Genomic DNA, 22,835 nt, shown 5'->3' with positions numbered 1-22,835 from the left:
GTGACCCATGTGCGAGCCGCTTTGAAATCAAAAGGCGATACCAACAACTGGATATATACTCAGATTCCCACCGAGACCGTCTTTCTTTGTTCACAACCCCTACACTGTGGATCGTCGAAAGGAAAGAAACCATGGACGACCACAACGACAAAGACGGCAGCATGCTCCTACGCTCCGGCTCACCATCTCCATCCATTCCTCCAACACCCGCCATCTCCTCATGTCCCTCCCCCGGCCGCAGTTTCTCAACCATCTCCTCAATCTCCAACTTCTCTGCTACGTCTGTTACTACATCCAACAGCGATAATAGACTATCTGTGATTTCCGTCGGGTCAAAACGACGGGGTTATATCCGCCCTCAGGGCGTCGAATTCGCCGAATCGGCTAAGAATCGGGAAAGTGTTATGTGTTTGGGCAGTATTGCGCATTTACAATACTACTTTGCGAGAACGGGATTACTTGATGGCAAAGGAGCGCAGATGGCTCGTCCAAGGAATAAGAATCATGTTGATAGCGCAAAGGAGGTTCCAAAGTTGATGCTCACTCAGGATCCGCAGTTTGCTACGGAGATGGTTGATAGTCCTGTAGATGATATCGCTCCGGATCAGGTTGATTTTGATGTTGAGGACGACGACGAATTGATGCTGCCTCCTACGGTTAGTACGTACAGTGTCAAGACGCACCATATTGCGCCTCCGCCGAAGTTGAAGGTTTTGCGAAAAGAGTTGGTGGAGGCGTTGGATAAGGCATCGTTGGCAGTGAAGAAGTCAGAGCCAGACAACACAGTAACTTCGCCCACGGCGTCGTCGAATAGTCTCTTGCCTCAGTATGATCCACAGTCGCCTTCGTCACCCAAGTCCACCGGGTGGCATGAAGTTCAGGGCATGCACATTCTTGATCTTGTCACGTTAGCGATCCGCGCCGCTCGAGTGTACTACATTAGCCACGAACGACCGGAACGTCTGGCTAGTATCAAGTCAGAACGGAAATTCCGAGAAGAGTTATTGGCAGTTACAGATGTTTTGAAAGGATGGGCGTCTCGAAACTTTGCCGGTGGTTTACGAAATACCGAACGGGCAGCAATTCTAAACTGGATGGCTGGTGTTATCATTGTTCTCGACGAAGAACGCAGGCTAGAGGAGGCCGAGAACAAGGAACGAGCCAGTTGGAACTGGGCTTCTGGCGATTGGACGGGGCGTGAGAGAGAGCGTGAAGAAGCATTTCTTCAGACCTTGATGAATGGAATTGGCCCCGCGTTGCCGCCGTGGACGTCTCCTGAGAATGCAGTCTTACCAACTCCACTTCTGAGTCGCTTGCGTGACGGACGCGATCTCATTCGAATGCATAACCAAGCCGTGCGCAAATCAAGGCGACTTTTTGGCGAAATCAAAACTCCCCACGAGGATATAGCCAAGCCCTACCGCCGAGCGGAGAATCTACGATACTGGCGCAAAGCCGCCGAATTGCGGTGGGAAATCAAATTTGATTTGGACGTCATGGGCGTGGTGTACGGGAGTAGCGACGAGGCGTGGAAGCAATTCGACGCTGCACTTCTTGAATGGTGCAGGGGTGTTCGTGAGGAAATGTTGGATGACTGGAGGAATCCGCGTAAGGGGTCTGTTGCATCTATTATAGAGCTTCCGGTCATTTTTGATAACGAGACCTTGACTGCTGAGGTTGCCTAACTCTACACACAATTTCTTTTTATTTACTTTCATTTCATCTGGTTGGTACCTGAATCCTTTTCTGGTACTGATCCCTATTTGATACCCTATCTTCTGTCGTTCCTGTGGTTCCGGGGCTGAGTATCCTGAGCCAGACTTATTTATTTTCATGGCCATTTACATAATCATATGATTTTACCCCTGACGAGTGCACATACGGTGTTGTGGCGTCTACATTACAAGTTGAATTGTTTGCGTTGACAGCAGTTTGCTGTCTATTGTCCATGTGTTGTTGTCGTGGGGCCTGCTGATTGGAAAGTCTACAAATCCTGTATGCTGTTTGAAAGCGCACTTCTGCCTGACAGTGTGAATTGTGCTGTTAGTCCTTAATTGCCTTGATAAATATCAAATATAGCCATATATCTATTAAAGATAAACTATATCCAGGTTCATCCCACAGTAACTAAAAAATTGTCCGTGCAAAAGCCATCTTAATCTGGAGTCGAGCTAACGAAAAAAAGCCGATGGATAACCAAAACAGCGGGATCTTCTCCCCCTTCTCAGTCATTACCCATCATCTCCTGAACTCCCGCCGCACGTTTTCTCTCTCCTCACACTCTCCGCGCCATGTAGATCCCGATCGCTACTCTCTCAATCTCCCCAGCAGCAGCAGAAGGCGAGTGTACGAGACCGTTGTTGACAGATTGCCGAGTGGGTCAGCCAAACGCGGAGGAGGAATAGTTGGTCGTTCTCCTCGCGTCGCCGCCAAGTCAGCGTCAGCATTGCTCCCTTTTTTATGGAAGGCGACGACCACGACGGAATTAAGCTCTATTCATTTTCAACAAGATTTTTCGACAGCTACAACAGCTACAACAGATACAGTTAATTTGAGCATAGAGGTGAATGGTTCGCAGGCTAGTATTGTATCCATGCCCGCAGTACCCTTCGTGCCTGGTTCATCGGCGACGTCGACGACAGCAACGAGCACGAACGAGAGCAGTTTACAAGCTAGCTATTCTCTGCGATCATTAACTAAGAAATTTTCTGCTCCTCAATTATCGCAATCTCCCTCGACAGAAGCTCAGGAGCCGTTATCGACGACCTCAAGCCCTTCGACGATATCCCGCCGATTCAGACAGTCACCACAGAGAGAGGAATCGGAACAGAACCTGTCTTCGGACGATACGCAACGAACTTCGATATTCCGAAGACTCTCACCTGGTCTAGCGGCTCGAGTGAAACTCCTCAGTGGATCAACGGATTCCAATAACCCGCAGACGAAAAATAATAAAGGTGCCGTGGGCAAGATCCCAGAACACCACTTACGAGAATTGGAAAGTCTTCATCAGGATTTATCAATCAAAGTTGAGAAACGCGGTAGAGCTTGGCCAGGTTTGACAATCAAAAGAGAAAGAAGTGCACCTGATTTATTGCAGTCACCTACCAAGAAAGAACCCAGTCAAGCAAATATACAACAAAGTAGTTCACAGCAACAACAAAAGAAACTTCTCACCCCCGACAACGAACTCTTCCCAGACCGACGTTCTTCTCCTGTTGACACGATTGAACAACTCGCCGACGTCCGCGACTCCGTAGACGGGGTTGCTGCGTCGACGATGACGACAGTTGGATTCGCTACAATGGCTGAAGGGCCCAGCTCCATACCTCAAAATGTCGACCCTATACAGGAAGTATCGAGTGATCTGGAAGAATATCTCAGGCGCAGCACACTTGAAGATCAGGCTCCTCCCCCTCCACCAAAAGATACTCCGCCCGTACCCTCGACGCCGTCTTCGAACAACATGCAATCATACTTCACAAGTCCTTATAAACTGAACCGAGCAGAGTCGATCTTTTCTTTTTCTCGGGCGTCTTTTAGTAATCAATTGTCACAGCTTACATCGATCAATTTGCCGCAACCCGCCGCTCTGGAAGCGAGCATTACGTCCATTATCAATGCACCTACAGCCGTTAGAGCTTTGAGTGGTGCAGCCGAACAAATTGAGAAATGGATGAATAAGGCGTCGGAAGTTCTCAATGGCCTCGATGCCGAGGACGACGTTGAGTGGGCTGCGGCCGGTGGACGAGAAGGGCTGGAAGAAGTGGACAAGGCAGTTATCAAATTTGAGAGCTTGGTTGATGTCTATGTCAAGGCCATTGAGAATGTTCAATTACGTGACGATATTGATGATGTTCGTGCCGATGATTTGAAACTGATTGTTGTTCAAATGGATACAACTTTGAAAAATTGGGCGAGCATACGGAAATTCTTGAAAGGTGTCAAGGAACAAGTCGAACTTGCCATGGAATGGGAAGAGTTATGGAACAATGTCCTTGGTGATGTTGGTCTTGAAATTGATAATCTCAGCAGATTGATCTTTGAAATGGAGGAAAAGCGACATAAATCACTCGCCCCGGATACAGAGGCTGAGCCTGGTAACGGTCTCGATATCAATGAGCTCGAAACTATTGTTGAGGAATCCCCTCTTCACGGTACACCATCAACAGCAAACAAGCGGCTGAGTTTGGCTTTGTTTCCTGCAGCTGATACTTCTAATCCTGCGGTAGCGAATAGCAATCCACAAGATGATGCGAATCTTATGCAACTATTTGCTCGTATGCAGCCGCTAAGAGCGTCATTGGACTTTCTTCCTATGCGATTATCCATGTTTCAATCACGAGCAGAAAAATTGTTCCCGACAGCTTGTGAGGAGCTGGAAGACAGGCGAAAGCGACTTGAGACGGATTACAAGAAACTAGAAGCTGATGCAGAGGCTTTGCGGCGCGAGCTTGGAGAAGATCGCTGGATTCTAGTGTTTCGAAATGCTGGCAAGCAAGCGCAGAAGATGTGTGATTCGGTTGAACGCAGTATCGGCAAGTTGCAAGAGTCGTTGGAGTCGGGTGATCCTGTGAACAATCCATCGGCAGTCACTAAGAAGATTGAGAGCTACGAAGCTAAAAAGATACATTACGTGCCGGCCATTGCGAGAGTCATGTCAATTATTCAAAAGGGAGTCAACGATAGACTTACGGTGAACGGTGAGGTTCTTACTTTGCTTTCAGACATGAACCAGCGGGTTGACGCCCTCAAGGCGAGCATGAAAGTCATGGATACGGTGCTTGAGGAGACTACGATTTCTAAGAGCCAGCAACTGCGTGATTCGGTATCTAGTATTATTACAACCGACAGTCCTGCAAACACTAGCCTTTTTGGTACACCTGGCAGCTCGCCGGCATCGTCTGTAATTGTGACTGGATATAATGGCGGACTACGGACACCCAACGCTGGAAATGGCGGATCTAGCAGACGGGGAAGTTCAGTTGGCAGTACGTCACGAACTGCTGCTGCAGGATCGCGAAGATTGTCTGGTATTCCGACAGCAGCTAGCAGTCGCAAATCGTCAGCTGCACTATCTGTCAACACGCCACCGTATTCCTCTACGACACCAACACCCGCAACACGTACCAGCCGTATACCATCGACACCGGCGATGAACCGACCACGATGGAACGCCAGCACCAATACCGCCGATCTTGACACTGGCCACAACTTCAAACTGACCCCACCATCTACCCTCCGACAGAACGTCCCCTTACCAGGACGCACCTCGCGATCTGTTTCTTCATCCCTACCCGTCCCTAGTCCACTAAGCCGAGCAACATCCTCCTCACCCGTCCCCACAGGGCGAACAGGTAGTCGTACCGGCTACCGAACAAACAGTCGTCTCGGCACAATGTCACCAACCCCAACCTCACCCACTGTTGGCCGCTCATTCTCCGCCTCTACAACATCAACAACCACCCGCCCATCTATTCAAGATTCATCATACGGCAAACTCCGCAAATCAACCCCCAATCTGCCCACGGGCCTCCGCAATCGACAAAGTTACGGTGGACCGATGACTACGACAGTGAGACAGAACGAGGAAGAAAATGGAGCTACGAAACAAGCTCGACCCGGTACGTCACTTGGTCATGGAAGTCGTCGGATAAGTCTTTTACCTCAGATAAAGAGTAAATCTGGACGAGAGAGTTCGACGGGAAATAATAAGAAACCTGATGAACGACCTCCTTGGAGATAATACTTTTTCTTTTCTCTTTCTCCAATTTCTATTTCCGGTACCTTTTTCTAATACGTCGGATCTATTCGGTTCAGCGTTTTATTTCGTCTCTGTGCATGACACACATTTTATTTGTATGTCATGTCAGTTGTTTGACTACCTGTTTCTGCACAATACCTCTAGCGATATTCTTGTTATTCGTCAGGCTTGAAACAGATACCTTCTGTACCATTCATGTCTATGGGATGGTGTATCTATCCTTTTTGTATGTACATATTCAATTCACTTCATATAAATACTCCTGCTGAGGTCTCTCAATCATCTCCATCCAAACTATAGGGAAAGATCATACCAAACTCCTCCCATAAATCAACGCATCAACCAATTCCTCACTATTAGCCAATCTACCCGCCCCGGGAACACGACCCAATACCTCAAATCCGAGACGGTCCCATATCTTGCTTGAGGCGGGATTGTTGGCAAATACGAGATTGAAGACGGAGTATTTGTATCCCTATCGTCGTCAGCAAGAAGGTAACGAAGGAAATGAGGGGAGACGGGAACGCACAAGTTTAGGCGCATATTCGAGATATGTTCGTCCCATTATGGAGCCGATACCTTGACCTCGAGCGTGAGAGCAGGTTAGGAAACCTGCGTTGCAGATGTGGGAGCATCGTCCTTCAAATCACTCAGCAACAAACTCTACAATAAAAACCATGAATAGAGACAAGACGTACCGGGATAATTAGGTTTAATATAAAACGTCCCCAGGCACACCTCCTTCCAATCCACCCCTTTCCCATCACCCTGTAACAGCTTTCTACTCTCATCGACAGTGCCTTTGAGAACAACAACAGCAAAAGTCCCGAACCAATACTCCCTAAACCTATCAAAACTCATGGGCTCTTCCATGGGATATGTACATCCCTTCAAAATCTCGACAGAGAATTCCTCATGGAGAAAGGTTATAAGTTCTTGAGGGAGGGATGTTGGTCCGTTAGAAGTTGGGTAGAGGGTTATATTTGTAAGTGTGTTAGGGAGCGTGGCTTGGATTGGGGTTAGGAGAGGGGCGGATTGAAGGTGGTGTTTTGGTGGTGGGAGGGGAGGGTCGGTTGTGTTCTCGAGGACTGAGCCTGGCATTTTTTTCTTTCTCTTTCCTCTCTGACCGTCTAAGCCTTGACTATAAAGAGTTTAGAATGCTGGGGGAAGGGGTTGAGGTTGACTTGAGTAGTCGGTGAAAGGGAATTTTGATATTGATACGAGTGGGTCGGCGGAATATGTCCCGGTAGAATGGGTCGGACGGTTGATAGAGATAGATGAGTATAATGAAGATTAGATCGCTTAGTTTAATTTATAGATAATGTCAAGGGGAATGTAATAAGGCGTATGAAATGTCGTAGGGCGCAAAATGCAAGTGTTGGCCAATCATCATCCACAATTGCAATTGGCTATACAGATACTTCATCGGCATAAAGTCCGATCCCTGTTCTCGATAGAATTCTACGATTAGATATAGATACATTAGATAGGAGATTGCCATATAATACATATCTGCAGACAACAATAATTAGTTCCCCTTCAATCCCTTCAGATAATTGACGCCAGAATCAAGTAACCACCACGAAGCCAACTCATGCATTACTTTGGGAATCTTTCGCTCCAACGGCATAATTATGTTTGGCTTCGTATTGTCTCTCCACATAATCGTTTCGCTGTATATCTCCACTGAATCACTGTCGATGTCACTAGCAGGTCGTATACCAATGACTAATCTCCCGTCAAACTGCTGTTCTGTCTTCTTCTCTTGACTCTCCGCCTTGGGAGAGAGCTGCTCAATCCCAAATTCCAGGAGTGCATCCTCCCTCCTCAGGACTTTATAAATCCCACAGACAACATCCCCAACGCCAAAATCCAGCTTTTCGATCACCACCGGATTGAGTGTCGGCAATGCTTGAGGGTTCGCTTTGCGGAGAATCATTTTTATGATTCGTGCCTGTGGCAAATAGCGCGCAAAAGCGGACATGTTGCGTCGTAGATAGGTTGTGAGCAATTTTTGGTCGTAGGACCATGATCCATTATCGGGTCCGAGGATGGTTGTCAGATCTTGGTCTGATGGCAAGTCGCTTTTGTGGATGGTGCGCCATGCACGGTCGTAGACGATAAAGTATTGGTTTGAGGTCAAGATGTTATCTGGGGTGGTTGTGCATATTGGTCGAATTTGAGATTCAGCACTTTGCTCCGTGGTAGTGGTGAGTTCCTTTCCACTGCAGGATTTGTGTATACGTAGAGTTGATTGACGCAGTCTTCGGTGCAGTAAGTATACATACAAACTCGAAGAACCCGCTGCCACAGCCGCGGCTGTGACAACGGCTGTAATGATCATTCTCACGTTGGAGGTAGACATAGCCATATTGCGTTCAAGAAGATTGAAAGGATAGAAAGAGGATGTGATGATATCGAGAGAAACAGATCGAAAAATTGCACGTGAATCCAAGCCTCCTTGACTTGCCGCTTTGTGAGTGTTCGTATTTTGGGCTTTGTGATTGGTTGACCTAGGATGCTTATTTTAGAGCTGTTTTTTTGGGGGGGGATATTCTCCTGTTTGGATATCGATATAGAGATATTGAGCGAATTAAAGATATTATACTTGCATAGACATCTCGTCAGGAGGAGTAACCAGCCCATTCGATACAACCGATCGGACCATATCCTCTTTCATCGAATAGCTTATCTTCATAGGCACATCCACACCTTGGCCACTATTATCGTCACCACCAGCCAGAAACTGCACAACAATCTCCGCCGCTAATCTCGAATCATCATCTTCAAATCCATTAATCTTGCGTAGAGACTCTGTGACCATCTGCGCGTCCCAACCGGCCCGTCGTCCGAATTCAATAACTGTTTCACAGTTCACGAAGACGTCGAATTCGAAGTGTCCTTGGTATGTCAGGACTCTTCCAGGGTAATAGAGACCCTGAATTGGGGAGAGAGGTGTACTTCCGAGATTGAGCCAGGGTTTGGGGAGAGCCGATAATGTCACTGCGGATGTCTCTGCGGTAGTATGTGAAGGATAGAATCCAACGACGCGATCTCCATGGATAAGTTGGATATGTAACTTTCCATTATTCGATCCTAATCTGCTCGTAAACGCCTTTCCGAGCGTTGTGGGGGTAAACTCTGGACTCAGAGTGACAGGGTGTATACCAATCTCATATCCCATCGGACACGCCTCGACTCGAACCTGGGGTGACACTAATGACTGCGCATCTTTCGTATTTACGAGCAACGCCTGCGCAATAACTTGATGCCCAAAACAAGACCCAAAAAACTTGACGAGCGGAAAACGACTCCAAACCCGCCTAATGAATTCTTGCAGTTTTGAGATCCATGCATATTGCTCTCCTTGATAATATGCCGATGCCGCTGAGCCAGTGATTAGTATGGCATCGATAGGTCTGAATGTTTCTTCTTCTTCCACTTCTTCTTGCTCTTCCTCCAGGCAGGGAGTTGTCTTTCGCAACATACCCATCCCAGGATACGAGCCGCCGACTACATCGTAGGCAGAGGTATGAATCTGTACTTGTTGTGCAATAGCGGAGTTATCTCTTATATTTTGGTTTAGTCTCCTCGCTGCAGATTGTAGTAACTCCCGGAACTGAGAACTGTACAAACCCCGTGCCGTATATACTGCGGGGACGGGTACATCTGTATCAAGGATGGCGATGTGGATATGTCGAGTTGGCATGTTGGTTATTATTAGCAACTTTGGGAATTATATCTTCTCTCTTTCCTTGTCGATTAGACAAGAACGAAATGCAAACGACGAGTATAAGATGAGAATCGAGACGGATCTGCCAGATTGAATGGATCGGATAGGATTTCCTAATTAGGAGAAGATGAGAATTTCCTTATCGGGTGGGGTCTTGCAGCTATTCCTTCAGGCTTTTGGCTTGAGCAGAGAGTTCTACTGGTGAGATATAGGTCTCTATGTACGAGAATATTAAGGCATAAGGAAAACAAACAGTAGGCTACGCGCTCGCTCGCTCAATATCAACACTGTTGGAATAAAATCACGTGACTAGCAGGATACAGAAGTCGAACTACGGAACGGTTCGCAAATACCTCAAAAATACCAAATTCCCTTTAAGGGCGTCCTTTTTGGTGAAATGGTAATACGTTTTAGTTCCGACCCGTGGTTACGGTCATGTGACTCCTCAATCGGGAAACCAGGGCAACGTCCATAGCCCTACATTCACCTTTCAGCTACGCCGTCACTCGTCGGACTATGAAGTCCAAAGGTCGGAATTCATGTCCGATGTTTTGCACCTAGGCACTACGTAGTACGTAGATGTAGATACTAGGTGCCGGATTTCCTTTGACGCCCCGGGCCTTTCCCTTACCGTTTTTACTCACTGAGTACTCCGTAGAACTGAGCACGTTCCTGAGCGCGCTGATCAGATCAGTGAGCTTTACATAAGCTCACGGACATGCTCAGTGAGCCAAAGCTGAGCAGTCTGATCCACTCACCAAGCACCATCCACATCCTCATGGTAGGGTGTTGGAAAATTACAAATTTTTAGTGTCATGTCACCTTTGACAATACCGCCAAGATTGCATAACTGTAATTTTATCAGCCAATAATGTAGAACCATAACGGTTATGGCCAATAGGGTGAGCTGTATGGTGATTATAAATTACTAGTTTGTAAATTGCCCCATTGCAGTTAACAAGAAAATGTTCATTTCTCACAAAAATTTAGTGTCGCGTCGACAGACCCACTTGACATGACAAATCCCTACTTCATGGTCGCTGTCGGTTCTACTAGATCAACACCAATGATTTCCGCTCTCCAAAATTTATTTTCCCCAATGGTAAATCCCAAAACCACATGCTTTGTCTCGCGATGCTTTATCTGTCTGCTTGACCTCGATGATATGTATTCGACCGCAGTCACAAATAACTTACTTTGTTGACAAGGAGTACTCATATGGAAAAATGCACGAAAAAACTATGAGAAATTGCACCTTAAAACTGGGCATAGAGAGAAACAGAGGACAGGAAATTGGAAAGATGCCATACTTATCCCTTAATTCTTCCTAATCACGGCATGAGTATAGTATATACGTAGTTTGACTTATTGGACTTGGATAATAAGCCAGTAAATAAATCTATTAGGTTAAATGGTCGACGATGACGAATTTCGCAGGATCTCGTATTAATTACTGTTTTTTTAGTATCGCTGTTACCGTATATTTGCGGTATTGTGATGTATTTGTCTTGCATAACCACAAGACTACAGTGTACAATATGGCTGTGCTATGCATTGTAATATATACATGACATTCGAAACCAAAAGTACGAGCTTATGTAACCTACTCGCTGCTGCCTGCGGATTGAGTTATGGCCCTATATGGGTGTAAAATGCTTGAATTTTTCGCAGACTGTAGGTAATGTCCTGGACAGTCTATTGCTCGTACATATCCTAATTCAAAGATGAAGCCTCTTCATGCCGAATGGAGTTCATTCATTACACAACATCCCAAAATACGCCATGATGATCATCAACGGAACAGAGACTTCTATGACTCTCCAGCCGGCCATAAATTTGTTACGGAAGTATTGACGATAGATACAACCATTCCAGCAAGTGATGATCACAACATTCCTATTCGAATATACACCGCGAAGCGATCAGAACTCTCACATGGAGTCGTGATCTTCTTCCATTCTGGTGGGTTTACGAGTGGCTCCCTAGAAACTGAAGATGGTACGTTTGAAATTGTTGATGGATAGATCTCAGATGGTGTGGTAGACTAAGGATAGATAGTCTCATGTCGGTATATGGCTCTATCCGGACCGCTCACCGTCCTTAGTGTCGAGTATCGACTCAGTCCGGCATATACATTCCCCGTCCCAGTCAATGATGGTTGGGATGCGTTTCGGTATATAGTCACCAATCTCTCTAGCTTGGTGGCAAACCTCGCTCCCGGAATGGTCAACATGGTTGTGAGCGGGACATCTTCAGGTGGGCAGCTTGCGGCTATAGTCTCGCAACGTGCGCAAACCTGGATGAAGGGAAATATTTCTTGCGCAAAGATTACCATGAGCGGGGTTCTGCTCAGAGCACCAGTGACTGTAAATGGTACAGATTCACATTTTATTCCTCCTCGGCTTAGAGATATACATAAATCGTGGTGTGCTGAGTTAGAGACAACCCTCCTCAAGAGACATGAGATGGAAGAGAACCATGGTATGTATTTCCATTTGATTATCTGGCCGTCGCAACTACTGATCCCCTCAACCACTTTTAGATGCACTTGGAGTTCCACTTAATGAGAGAAACAGTCCCGAAGCGTATCCATTATGGGGCCAATTTCATGGGTTACCAAAAGTATACATCCAAATCTGTGATGTGGACATCCTACGGGATGATGCTGTATGCTACGCACAATCCTTACGAGATGCAGGGGTGGAAGTGCAAGAGTCCTTGTACCTGGTATGTATTCAATAACGAAAGTGCTTAGCTAGAATTGATTTGGGTTGCTGACAAGTTTAAATACATAGGACCTTCCGCATATTTTCTGGATTTATGCTCACCATTTAGATGTATCAAAGAAGGCTCAAGAAGACTGTGTGCAAGGGTTGAACTGGCTATTAGCGTCCACTGGATAAGCATTTTGATGCAACATGCAAGACCTAATGACAGGTTTACATCATTTGCGTATCTACCTCAATATTATGTATAATGATGTGACAAATACGATACGGCTTAACTATAGTTCAATTAGCGTGAGCTAGTGACGCCTTCGTAGTCGGGTAGAATGAATCGAGGAGTGTATACAAAGGTGAAGGAGCTCTCCAATCTGTCTGCATTTTATTTTGCAGCACTGCGGACCCAAGCTTGTAGGCGGCTAACTTAGTGGAGTGCGCTTTCCTGATCTCGTTTTGAAAATAGGATCTCGATCTAGTCATCTTCTGTTAGCAAAGACAGCCATGTACTGCCGTAGATTCGTAATCTCTATGACCCAGCTAAGGGCTGGGTGTAAAGGTAATTGGCACAGAGAGGCGTCTGGATCCTGTTTAACTTCTGATCACCATGAATGTTGTTTTTCAATCGCGAAACAGAAGGAAATCTCGATATATCACTAGTCCAATTTGTAGGGTTGACTTGTCCGCAGACACACTCTCGCTGAGTGCTCAGTGAGCGTGAGTCCAGACTGAAATTTACTCAGTGTGAGGCTGATTGAAGCGCCCTCACAAAAGCGGCGACAGCTGAGAGTGGAAACCTGGCAAAGGAAATATGATACATATAGTGATCTAGGTATCTAATAATTTTTAAGATTTCTGTCTAAATACATGGGATACCTGACTACGGTAAATTACTCAGCATCTAACAACGCAACAGGCGGCTGATCATCAACCTGAATCCCACCACGCTTCTTCTCATCGCTATCCCAAAACGGTAACTTCCAGCCCCCTTCACTCTCCGGCGTCGCGAGCCACAACCTCATTAGATGCCGGCGTGGTGCTGGTGGCGCATAATCTTTATACGCAGTACGAGCATGTAAGATGTGCGTGTTGGCCAAAAACTGGATATCACCGACTTCGAGGATCATATGTAGCGAAAGACGTTGGGCGGTTTCTTCAAGAACGCGGAGGGCTTCTTGTTGTCTGTCGGAGAGAGGGGGGATTATGCCTTTGTCGGAGAAGCGGGTGAGGGAGCGGACGAAGTAGGGGTCCCATCTATTTTGTCAGTATATCGTTCTCTAATTCTTGAAAGAGGAGGACGAACTTGATGTATACACGAGGATTCTCCTCTGTTCTTTCGAGATAGAATACAGTTGTTTTGATATATTCTTCTTGACCTTTGGATGTCTCTCCCTTTCGGTCAAAGTACCAGTTTGGTTCCGTCAGGGTTTTCAAGACGTCTGGCCGCTCTTTCGAAAGCACATTATAAACATGATGGGCAGAGACCAGATCGGACTCTCCACCTTCCAACGCACGAGCGATACATAGCAAACCGACGATATCCGAGTCATCGACGTGGAAGAATTGACTATTTCGTTTAGTCCATAACTGACCACCCAGAGACGAGGAGCGACTTACCGGGCATTTGTTCTATAAATGCGAACCTTGTCAATCTGAGTGGGATCCTCGCCGAGATCCTTGACATGTCCCAGAACATGACCACGACTATTCTGACTCACAAAGTAGCCGAGGTATGTACCCAGGCCCATGTAAGCAACGGCTGACTTGCGGTTTCCCCATGCCGTGACGGGCAGTCCTTTGAATAGAATGAAGCCTTTGCCATTGATCAAATCATCTCGCAGTTCGTAGTAAAGGTATGGTCCAAGAGTGGGGAGGACGAATTTTTTCTACATCGTTAGCTTGACGTCTTGTACTGAACATCAGGCTGAGAGTGTATTACCTGCGTAATGCCAGTCAATGGTGTACCGGCAGCAATAAACCGATCCGCCGCAGAACTCAACTCCTCAACCTCGGCGGGAGTAAACCGATGAACCCATTTTTCGGGATGATCTTTATAATCCTCCGCTTTCCAGACAGTACGTCCTATGATTTCCTTGGGGAAATCTTCGAATGGATGAATGTGTTCCGGGAGTGGTTCATGTTGACCTGTTGTTTTGAGTCCGTCGGGGAAGAGAGTCAGGTCAATCTTTCGGGTTGAAGAAGATTGCGAGAGTGAGTTTTGGAGCTCATGAGGAGCTTGAGCGTGATGCGAGCTGAGCGTAGTGGCCATTTTGCGTAGTTTCGAGTTTGTAGACTATCTAAAGTATGATGTAGGCTTGACCCCTCATCAATTGATGGATCTAAACCCAGTCAATATCTCACCACACTAAGTCAACGATTGGAATTGATTTTTGTTAGCTTACCTGTTGTATTTATTGCACAACAAAATTTCTTTCTTTTTTCTGTTAACAGATTTCAGTGTAGTCCAAAACCCGGACAGATGGCCGGCATTTATATAAGATAGACGTTCCTGGATCCATAATGAATCACGCAATTTGGCCCAAGCTGATGCCACTTGCTGCGATTGCGAAATCGTGGAATCTCACAATCTTTTTATTTGTCCATTGCATGAGGTTATCGAGTGTTTAGGGCGATTAACCGAGCATATTTTCTTCACGTATATAAAGATGGGCACCCGGAATCGCACATGGGCATGTATATTGCCAGATTCGGATCCGTGTTTCCGGGATGTTTGAACTGTGTATAGTAATCAGATTTACAGTAAACTGAAAGCTTCAAACGTATTGTCCGTGTCATGCACGATAAAAGATCTAAGCATTAGATATGAAGAAAAAGCAAATACTGGGAATTAAGAGTAGTGCAATCGCATCCTGCAAGTCATATCGATTAGCTTGACGACTTAGGGTTAGAGAACATATTTCCGGATTAGTACTATCAACTACCGAGATTTATGATCTTTGTATCGTAAAGTAATTAATTCGTTCTTCAGAAATGATTTAATTATCTGTCCAATTACATATATTCATCAAACCCACTTTATATATGGAACACCCTCTTCTCATCAACTGCGACCTCAATAGACATTCCATCTGCTACCAGTGCAACCTGCCCCTCATACCTCCTGTTACCTATGTATCAATACCGTGGGGATATAGTATATTTTAAGGGCATAGTATCGTATGAACTGATGCTAAGTAGATTGAAGTTGAAAAAGACTAATGTGCCCATGCTAGAAGGACTGAGCATGGTACTCGGCATCACGGGATGGGCTCCTAGAATATTCTCTATTTTTGCAACGGAATTTTATACTCTGCTGTTTACGGCTTTTCGCGCTGATATGCTCTAGTCTGTGAAAATGTGAAATAGGTTTTGGTTGAGCGCCTAGGCAAGTCAAGGTAGGGTTAATTTCGTGGACTGGACGGCAATACAGCGACTGCAAGGAGATGGCCACATCAACTGAATAGGTAGTAGCTGATCAGATAGGGCACTTTGAAAAGAAAAGCCTAGGGCTGTTGGCCTTGGCGGATATTATCCGATCGGATATTGGCGGCGGATACGATATTCGCTGTTCTTTCCACTGGCGGATGCGAATATCGAATATTATTCGACTGCTAGTCATGCCGGCGGATACGATACCTGCCATACCGCGCCGATATTCGAGTTATCCGCCGTAGGCTCTGAGGTCAAGAAGATCGGACCTATCCAAGCAATTGGTTACCAACCCATTTAGATCTTTCTAGCAGAACGTGACTAATAGACGCGCCAGCCCTATAAAAGCCCGCTGTTAGAATTGATATATTATTTTATCAGCTTCCTTCCTTCATTACTGGTACCTTTTGCATGAGATGAAATAAAGACTCAGAAATAGAATAGCGGCGCCGACAAGTGGAGTCGTGGAATCGTGCATCTATCCCTAGGATTGTATTTTATTCGCCAATTCCCCAATAAATCCATCTTTCCCAACGGCCTTAAATATATTTTAACATCATGGGGTCTATAAAATCAAAGACTACCACGGATGAATGCGTCAGGTGAGTGTTGGTCTTCATAAGCGATTTTCAAGCTGGATTGTGGTATAAAAACAGGTCTGTCATCACCGAGGAGTAGGAGGGTTTTCATTACTATCACTCCTGAAGTTCATAGTCAGGCGAGCTTTGATATAACCACGAATTACTTATAAAATGTATGTGCATGATGCATCTCATCCTTCGTGAACCTTATTGGGTTCATTAATAATAACCCTATAGAATTACTTTTCAACATGCCCGGCCCCCGACAGATCCTCGTCATAAGCCTGAGCCGCTACCTACGAGGCCAGCCCCTGCGCGAAATCCTCGACAAAAATTGGGAGGCCTACCCAAATGAACTTCCACGATTCAAGAACGTTCCCTTCGACTTTGACGGTAACGATATCCCCACTGCTCTCCAGGACCTCAAGTCCACCATCAAGGCATGTACCTGGGACGGCATATTAATCGGATGGTGTATACGTGGGTATCCGGAGAGGACAAATTTGCTTGAGGAAGTGATATCTGTATACACGAAGGCAATCCGAAAGAATGACGCGGGGACAAAGTTGATGTTTTGTACGGGACCGGATAATCTGGCAGATGCTACGTTGAGAAATTTCCCAAAGGAGGCGCAGGAGGTTCTTCAGAGCTGAGTAGTGAGATCAAGTCATGGCCATAAAAAATTATTTATACCGAATGAGTGACAGAATAGTTCGCTTCGGCCAGTATGATCCCGAGATCCAGGCTGTACTTTGATTTCGATACCTGTTGTATACGAATAAGCATACTGAAACCAAAGACCTCACAAAACTACTCTAAGCCGTGACAGTGACATATCAAAAGCACTGGGAAATCATTTCCGCATTGCTTTATGTGATCGTATCCAAAACTGCCCAAAGCGGAGTGTGGAGTGCTAAACTCTTGACGTCTTTGCCCCTACAACCAATCATCAAACCATCCCCTTGAACTTTTCATCCACAATGTGATCGTGGCGTTCGCTGAATACCAGATGGTAGAGTGGAAAGACCCTCCATAATAAAAACAAACTATAGATCACGACCTAACTTAGTGTATTCATAGCGCCGGATTCATCTTCTCGGGACTTTACCAGTTTGATGGGTAGATCTTCAACGAGGGCTTGATCCGAGATCTACCAAGCTTGAACAGATAGAAATTTGACGTCCATGCAAACTCTGTCTTTGCTAGCTAGATGCCGATCTTTGCCTGGTAACTAAGCTGTGGATGAAATTTAACATTTGAGCGAGGAAGAAAGACGGTCAGTTTGGGCGGAGTGACGAACAAGACTTGAGGATATGATATGTATGGGTTTGCGTGGTTACGTAGCTGGCTTGAGTGGTGTTGTATATGCATTTCTTTTTCTGTGATTTTCTGTCCTGAGCTTATTGTGGGCACTGGATTATGAATCTCCTTGGTAAATCTTGAGTATAAATAGTAAAGAGTCTCCCCGGCAGAGGAGAGGGGAACGAGGAGTTCACCTTGAATATGAGCACTTGGTCCATCGAGGCCTTACAACGTATACCATTGCGCCGGAGCATAAGACTGCCCAGTATTTAATCAGAGTGATGAAAGGAGAGACTGGGATATGAATGGATAGCAAAAGCATATCACGTACATGTATAATATCTAGCTAGGGAATAATAATAATCTTCGTCCTGGTGCAAGCGGGGCCGTTTTCCGCGTCGCGTTTAGCGTCGTCCCTTCTGGGTTAGTGTTGGATTAGCTAAGCCAATCCAGCCAATCAGACAATGAGATTTGCCAGCCAATCAGAGCGAGCCACACACTTTAGAGAAGAATCTACCAAATAGGGGCTAAAAGAAAGTCTCCCACCTTTACTGTACTTAGAGAAGGAGAAGGATGACAACAAGGATCAAGGATTCCATACCTTTTGCATACATAATTTGATACGTTGAAATATACCAAGATTTCATCCTTAGATAGACACACAGAATACAATACAATACGACGTCCCACTTGGATTTTCAACTTACTTACCAAGCCACAAAACAGGTTCGATACAACTGGTTTTCTTACCAAAATACATACTATCCATATCCGGTTAAGCATAGCGGGCCTAATCAGGTCTTGAAAATCAATACGTCACGAAACAAGCCTGTATAACGCTAAAAGCCACAATACTAGGAAAGGGAAGGCACAAGATACAAGGCAAACTGTTACTAGTCACTGACAGTAACGCGTACTGTCGTATAAGAATGCAGAGGTCACGTGATAATAGGAATGATACTTCGTACTTTTTGTCAGAAGAATCAAGAAACCACAGCCAATGAAACAACTAGATAGCGTTACACTACTGCATGACGGAACAAGGGATTATCCGAATAACCCTCAGGGTTAGGGTAAAATAGTCGGACAGGACAGGAATATGTCGAACATAGTCAGGACCGAACGGCTATGTCAAGGGAAAGGTATTTAAGGACGCTCATTTACCATGTAATTAGTTTTACTCTACTCTCTTGAATTAACTGTGATAACTTGAGTATACGTTGTGCCGGTTAGCGGGGCGCGCTTTTCGATCAACCAGAGCGCGGAACGGAAAAGAAATTCCCCGAAACCGTTTAGCGCGAGGCCGTGGAAGTACTTGTGTATACCATATGGGGGATAGCGGTTCTCTCGCCGCTTTAACGGGGGCTGCCCCACCGGGTGAGGCCTATATAAACTGCAAGTGCGTCCCCGAACGACGACCGTCAATTCCACCTCTCTTTTTTTCTTTTCTACCGCTCCAGCTGCTCACCTTTTCTCAGCCGTATTTGCTAGCGGGAGACTACACGAATCGCTGATCCCAGCATCTTCCCTCCTCCCTGCGCGGATCCGCCTTATTCCTGCGCCGTCTCCCCTTCTGCACCGTGACTACTTTTGAGTAGTTGACAGAAATTACAGTCTTTGGGTTCTACTACAGCAGTGAGCCATCATCTACAATTCAGATGATGGGAAGATGGATTGTATCGGATTGTATCGAAGTTTTACCTTCATTGTTCTCTCGCTATACCGGCTGTGATGAGATCGGATTCCTTTCAGTCCTGGCTTCACTAACACGAGTGTGGCAGCTAGGAACTTCAGCAGTGTAATCTATTGGACGGGGCTCATAGTCAAGTGACTCAATCATGTGGTATTCGGACAGGAGGCATCCTGATCTTGGCCACGCCGGAAATAAGCCCATCTGTGCACGGATGCTGATTCCACCAGTAGAAATTCTATGCAATGCCTGTTTGACAGCGTCATATCCACTGTTCGAGCCGACGTATTTATTGAGGAAGTGCTGTTAGGGTCTAAAGGCAAGTGTAGCCAATAATAAAAATCCTGCATCATCTGAGCTGGCATCTATGGCTGCAGAGCTGAAAGGGGCTGACACAACCATTAAGGTAGATTTGCGAGGATGCTGATCCAATGTTGGTCTACAAGTGTCAAACCCGCTTATAAAACGCCTTGATTCATGCACGACAGCAACGATGTGGTAACCCAGATGACTTTGGTCACAGATGTGGCTAGCAATGCCTCAATTGTGGGACAGAAGCAAAGTTGCGCATGAAGCTGAGTAGCATCGGGCGTGCTACTAGATCATGTCTCACTTTTGAGCTTGGATTTGGGTCATCTGATTGAAAATCAGCCAGCCCGTTGATTACGACGACTGCATCGTCAACGTCGCCGTTCTTTGTTGCAGGTGGAGACGACGATGACAGAGAATATGTCAGTGGCAGCGATAGCGATATTCGACGAGAACTGATAATCATCTTTTTGCACCTTTTGTGTCCTGAGACAGATATAAAGACCTCTCATCGCGCATTAGGATGGAGTGCATCCATCGGACATCAGTTTATTTTCCCTACCTCTCTCTACCCATTCCACGATCATGGCTGTTACCTTAGAAAAAATCAAATTTTACCGCCCCCATTCACTTCCTGCACGTCCTATAAATAGCATATCTCCCAGTAACTGTTCAACTCATTTCTTCCACCCCTCAAAAAGAGTCAATCCAAACCCTTCCACTCACCCAAGTTCCCTCACATCCTTCCCACAACCAGCTTTACGTCAAACACTTCCCCCATCGTCCACCAGCTGTTGTCTGCTCCATTCACAGTCCAGAGAGTACAATTTCACTGACTACCTCAAGCACATCTGCAGTCCATACCAATCCCTCGTGTTCGAATAATTTTGACCGAGCGTTCGGTGACTTTTCAGTCGTGGAGGGTGAAAAATGGGAGGAAAAAGAGTCTTTGGTTTGCTTGTCTGCGAAAGGTACAATCCCTATTCATGCATGTTTTTAGCTTACATATAAAAGCAGGAGACAAAGATGATGATAACAACAGTGCACATGCAAATTCGTCAGATCAAAGTATCGCAGATGAACGTGTATTGTCCGCCTTCACCGCAAAAGCGCCCTTGAAGTCGGTAGAAAATGCAGATCTCTCACAGCCACTCAATCAAAGCCAGGCAGAGCTATAGGAGCAAGCTAGTAATGTCACGCCTACACTAGATTAAGGTCTATCACCACAGTGTATACCTGAAACAGCAATATCAGCATTAATCCTCAAGGATTACACTCTGAGCGATGTAGTGACGCTATCTACTATATCGGGATTAACTACAGTTAGTCCAAGTCAGACCCAGAAAACTTTACCTACTAGTATCCCTTAGCAGTTGGAGCCTCACAGAAGCAGTTCACCAATTGAAAGCATCGAGTCACAGGATTTTCTAGAAGACTTCATGCTTGCTACCTCATAACTATCGGAAGACTTTTCAAATTTATTACAGAATGAAGCAGCATGCCTTTCCAGCCCCCCGCCTCAACTAGTTGTGATCCCTGCTCTGTCTTGTTGCTTAGACCTGTTGTAGGGATTACCTAACCAGTCAGCGTCTCATGATCAGCCTCACTGCGCGAATCAGGTTGCCAAAGACCCTGATATTTCTATGTCTGATAACGAGACTGATACAGAATATGTTGACAATATTGATAGAGACAAATTAAGTGAACACTTATGTCTAGCGAAACAGTTGAAGAGGAGTCATTTACTGGATATGGTCTCATCAACTTCTTCAGAAATAGTTCCATGGTTATCCTTAGAGTCTCTATTCACTAGATAACCTGAGTCGCCACAGAAAGAGACGAATCTGGAAAGCGAGTCAATCCCCATTCAAGGCTTTCTCAAACTATAATATATTGGATCTGAGGTTATCTATTATTTAGAGTTATCCCAATCCTATGTTTCGTTATTATTTGTGGGTGGATAAATGAAAGGTATTTGGCCATCTCAATAGAAAGGTCATTCTATGTTTAGCTCACAAAAATTCTCACCAGAAGAAGATGCGTTTATCGTTGAATTGAAGAGCAAGAATTTTAGTTGGGGCGTGATTGAGGATCAATTTGTACAACAATTTCCATACTGAAAGAATGTTTTCCTTTAGTGCCCACTGGTCTCTGAGAATTGCATTCTTCATGACTTGGTCTGCAGACCCGATAGTCCCACAGTGAATCTTAGGGGCTTTATTAGTTCGCTCCCTCCTCTTTATGAGATTCGTATTATCTAGCCCACAACAAGCCCTGCATGACTTTCTACCTTCTACATGGATGATGTCCGCTTTGAACAAGCGGTCCTTCTCAGAACCCGGGTGCTGAAAATTCGCCATGGACGGATTATCTGCAAGCATTTTTGATAATAACTCGGGGATTTTGTAATGTCCTCGAGTATGATTGGCCTGAAGCCTAGCAACTGCATTCAGCTTTCCACCGGTATGAACAAACTCCTTCTCCTGCAGTGACTTGCCAAAATCATACTGCACTACCGCTTCCGTAGACTTGGTGTGTAGACTGACTACGACATCGCCCAGTCTAATATCTGGTATTTCCTCCATCTCATCTTCCGACTCATCATCGTCTTCCCCTATTTCTACACCTGCACCTTGTTCCGGATAAGTGTGATGTGGTACGCCACCGCCAATGCCTACCATCAGTCCAAATCGGATCGATGGAAAGCTATGGATCATGTCTGTCACCGTGGCAGCCGAAACTTTGCCTGTTGTCTCTGCGGGCAGGCAAGCTATCACCACGTTGTGATCACTGACCCTGCCAAGGAGATACGGATTCGCGTCTCGTGGATCGGCTGCTGGCAGCACCGGATGTTCTTCGTCCAGCATTGCTGCGGCGGCCACAATTTCGATCTTCGGCAGCTGCAAATATGATACCCAGGCTGTATGCCGGTGTCCTTGTCTCGAAATTATCTTATCAAGGGAAATTTTATCGAAGTAAAATTCAGTGTCCTGAACTGTTACGGCTTCGCCTGGTATTTGATTTTACTAGCCAAGTAATGCTTGACGTAACGTTTTCTCGGAATTCTTGCCTGAAAATTCCCACAATGGCTGCGCAATCCGCTTGATTAGCGAGGCGTTAAAGAAGAAAAGCTTCAATGATAAGATCCTTCCTTTCATTGCTAGGAAGTAATCCCTGACCCTGATTCGCTCAGACTCGTTGAGTAGTCAAGGAAATAAAGTACAATCATCCATCAATGATTGAATTTGACTCCTGTCATGGATGGAATATAAAGGCATTATACCCTCAATCAAAGTAATGGAGTTCT

General features: G+C 45.6%; 8 protein-coding genes across 8 annotated transcripts; 3 read left to right on the top strand and 5 right to left on the bottom strand.

Moving 5' to 3' along the window:
- Nucleotides 1–131: 131 nt before the first annotated feature.
- TSTA_069370 (uncharacterized protein) lies at nucleotides 132–5,944 on the top strand (the record flags this gene model as incomplete). Its single annotated transcript, XM_002340862.1, has 2 exons — nucleotides 132–1,676; nucleotides 2,579–5,944. The coding sequence occupies 2 exons, from the start codon at nucleotides 132–134 to the stop codon at nucleotides 5,744–5,746; spliced, it is 4,713 nt and encodes a 1,570-aa protein (XP_002340903.1). The 3' UTR covers nucleotides 5,747–5,944.
- Nucleotides 5,945–6,052: 108 nt separating this feature from the next.
- On the bottom strand, nucleotides 6,053–6,865 carry TSTA_069360 (GNAT family acetyltransferase, putative; the record flags this gene model as incomplete). The annotated part of the gene is made up of 3 exons (XM_002340861.1): nucleotides 6,053–6,239; nucleotides 6,294–6,403; nucleotides 6,463–6,865. The coding sequence occupies 3 exons, from the start codon at nucleotides 6,863–6,865 to the stop codon at nucleotides 6,072–6,074; spliced, it is 681 nt and encodes a 226-aa protein (XP_002340902.1). The 3' UTR covers nucleotides 6,053–6,071.
- Nucleotides 6,866–7,292: 427 nt separating this feature from the next.
- On the bottom strand, nucleotides 7,293–8,135 carry TSTA_069350 (uncharacterized protein; the record flags this gene model as incomplete). The annotated part of the gene is made up of 2 exons (XM_002340860.1): nucleotides 7,293–7,989; nucleotides 8,053–8,135. The coding sequence occupies 2 exons, from the start codon at nucleotides 8,133–8,135 to the stop codon at nucleotides 7,293–7,295; spliced, it is 780 nt and encodes a 259-aa protein (XP_002340901.1).
- Nucleotides 8,136–8,350: 215 nt separating this feature from the next.
- On the bottom strand, nucleotides 8,351–9,473 carry TSTA_069340 (uncharacterized protein; the record flags this gene model as incomplete). Its single annotated transcript, XM_002340859.1, has 2 exons — nucleotides 8,351–9,358; nucleotides 9,401–9,473. The coding sequence occupies 2 exons, from the start codon at nucleotides 9,471–9,473 to the stop codon at nucleotides 8,367–8,369; spliced, it is 1,065 nt and encodes a 354-aa protein (XP_002340900.1). The 3' UTR covers nucleotides 8,351–8,366.
- Nucleotides 9,474–11,171: 1,698 nt separating this feature from the next.
- On the top strand, nucleotides 11,172–12,509 carry TSTA_069330 (lipase/esterase, putative). The gene is made up of 4 exons (XM_002340858.1): nucleotides 11,172–11,495; nucleotides 11,556–11,978; nucleotides 12,040–12,224; nucleotides 12,293–12,509. The coding sequence occupies exons 1-4, from the start codon at nucleotides 11,222–11,224 to the stop codon at nucleotides 12,398–12,400; spliced, it is 990 nt and encodes a 329-aa protein (XP_002340899.1). The 5' UTR covers nucleotides 11,172–11,221; the 3' UTR covers nucleotides 12,401–12,509.
- A 598-nt stretch (nucleotides 12,510–13,107) lies between these two features.
- TSTA_069320 (uncharacterized protein) lies at nucleotides 13,108–14,486 on the bottom strand (the record flags this gene model as incomplete). Its single annotated transcript, XM_002340857.1, has 4 exons — nucleotides 13,108–13,471; nucleotides 13,521–13,784; nucleotides 13,835–14,103; nucleotides 14,157–14,486. 4 exons carry the CDS (start codon nucleotides 14,484–14,486, stop codon nucleotides 13,108–13,110), a joined length of 1,227 nt encoding a protein of 408 aa, XP_002340898.1.
- A 1,749-nt stretch (nucleotides 14,487–16,235) lies between these two features.
- TSTA_069310 (uncharacterized protein) lies at nucleotides 16,236–16,880 on the top strand (the record flags this gene model as incomplete). The annotated part of the gene is made up of 2 exons (XM_002340856.1): nucleotides 16,236–16,248; nucleotides 16,465–16,880. 2 exons carry the CDS (start codon nucleotides 16,236–16,238, stop codon nucleotides 16,878–16,880), a joined length of 429 nt encoding a protein of 142 aa, XP_002340897.1.
- Nucleotides 16,881–21,552: 4,672 nt separating this feature from the next.
- TSTA_069300 (uncharacterized protein) lies at nucleotides 21,553–22,395 on the bottom strand (the record flags this gene model as incomplete). Its single annotated transcript, XM_002340855.1, has 2 exons — nucleotides 21,553–21,743; nucleotides 21,819–22,395. 2 exons carry the CDS (start codon nucleotides 22,393–22,395, stop codon nucleotides 21,553–21,555), a joined length of 768 nt encoding a protein of 255 aa, XP_002340896.1.
- Between the last annotated feature and the right edge of the window lie 440 nt (nucleotides 22,396–22,835).

This window comes from Talaromyces stipitatus, genomic scaffold (genome assembly GCF_000003125.1).
Source record: "Talaromyces stipitatus ATCC 10500 scf_1105507295523 genomic scaffold, whole genome shotgun sequence".
NCBI lineage: Eukaryota > Fungi > Ascomycota > Eurotiomycetes > Eurotiales > Trichocomaceae > Talaromyces > Talaromyces stipitatus.
This window is presented reverse-complemented; position numbering and strand designations above follow the sequence as displayed.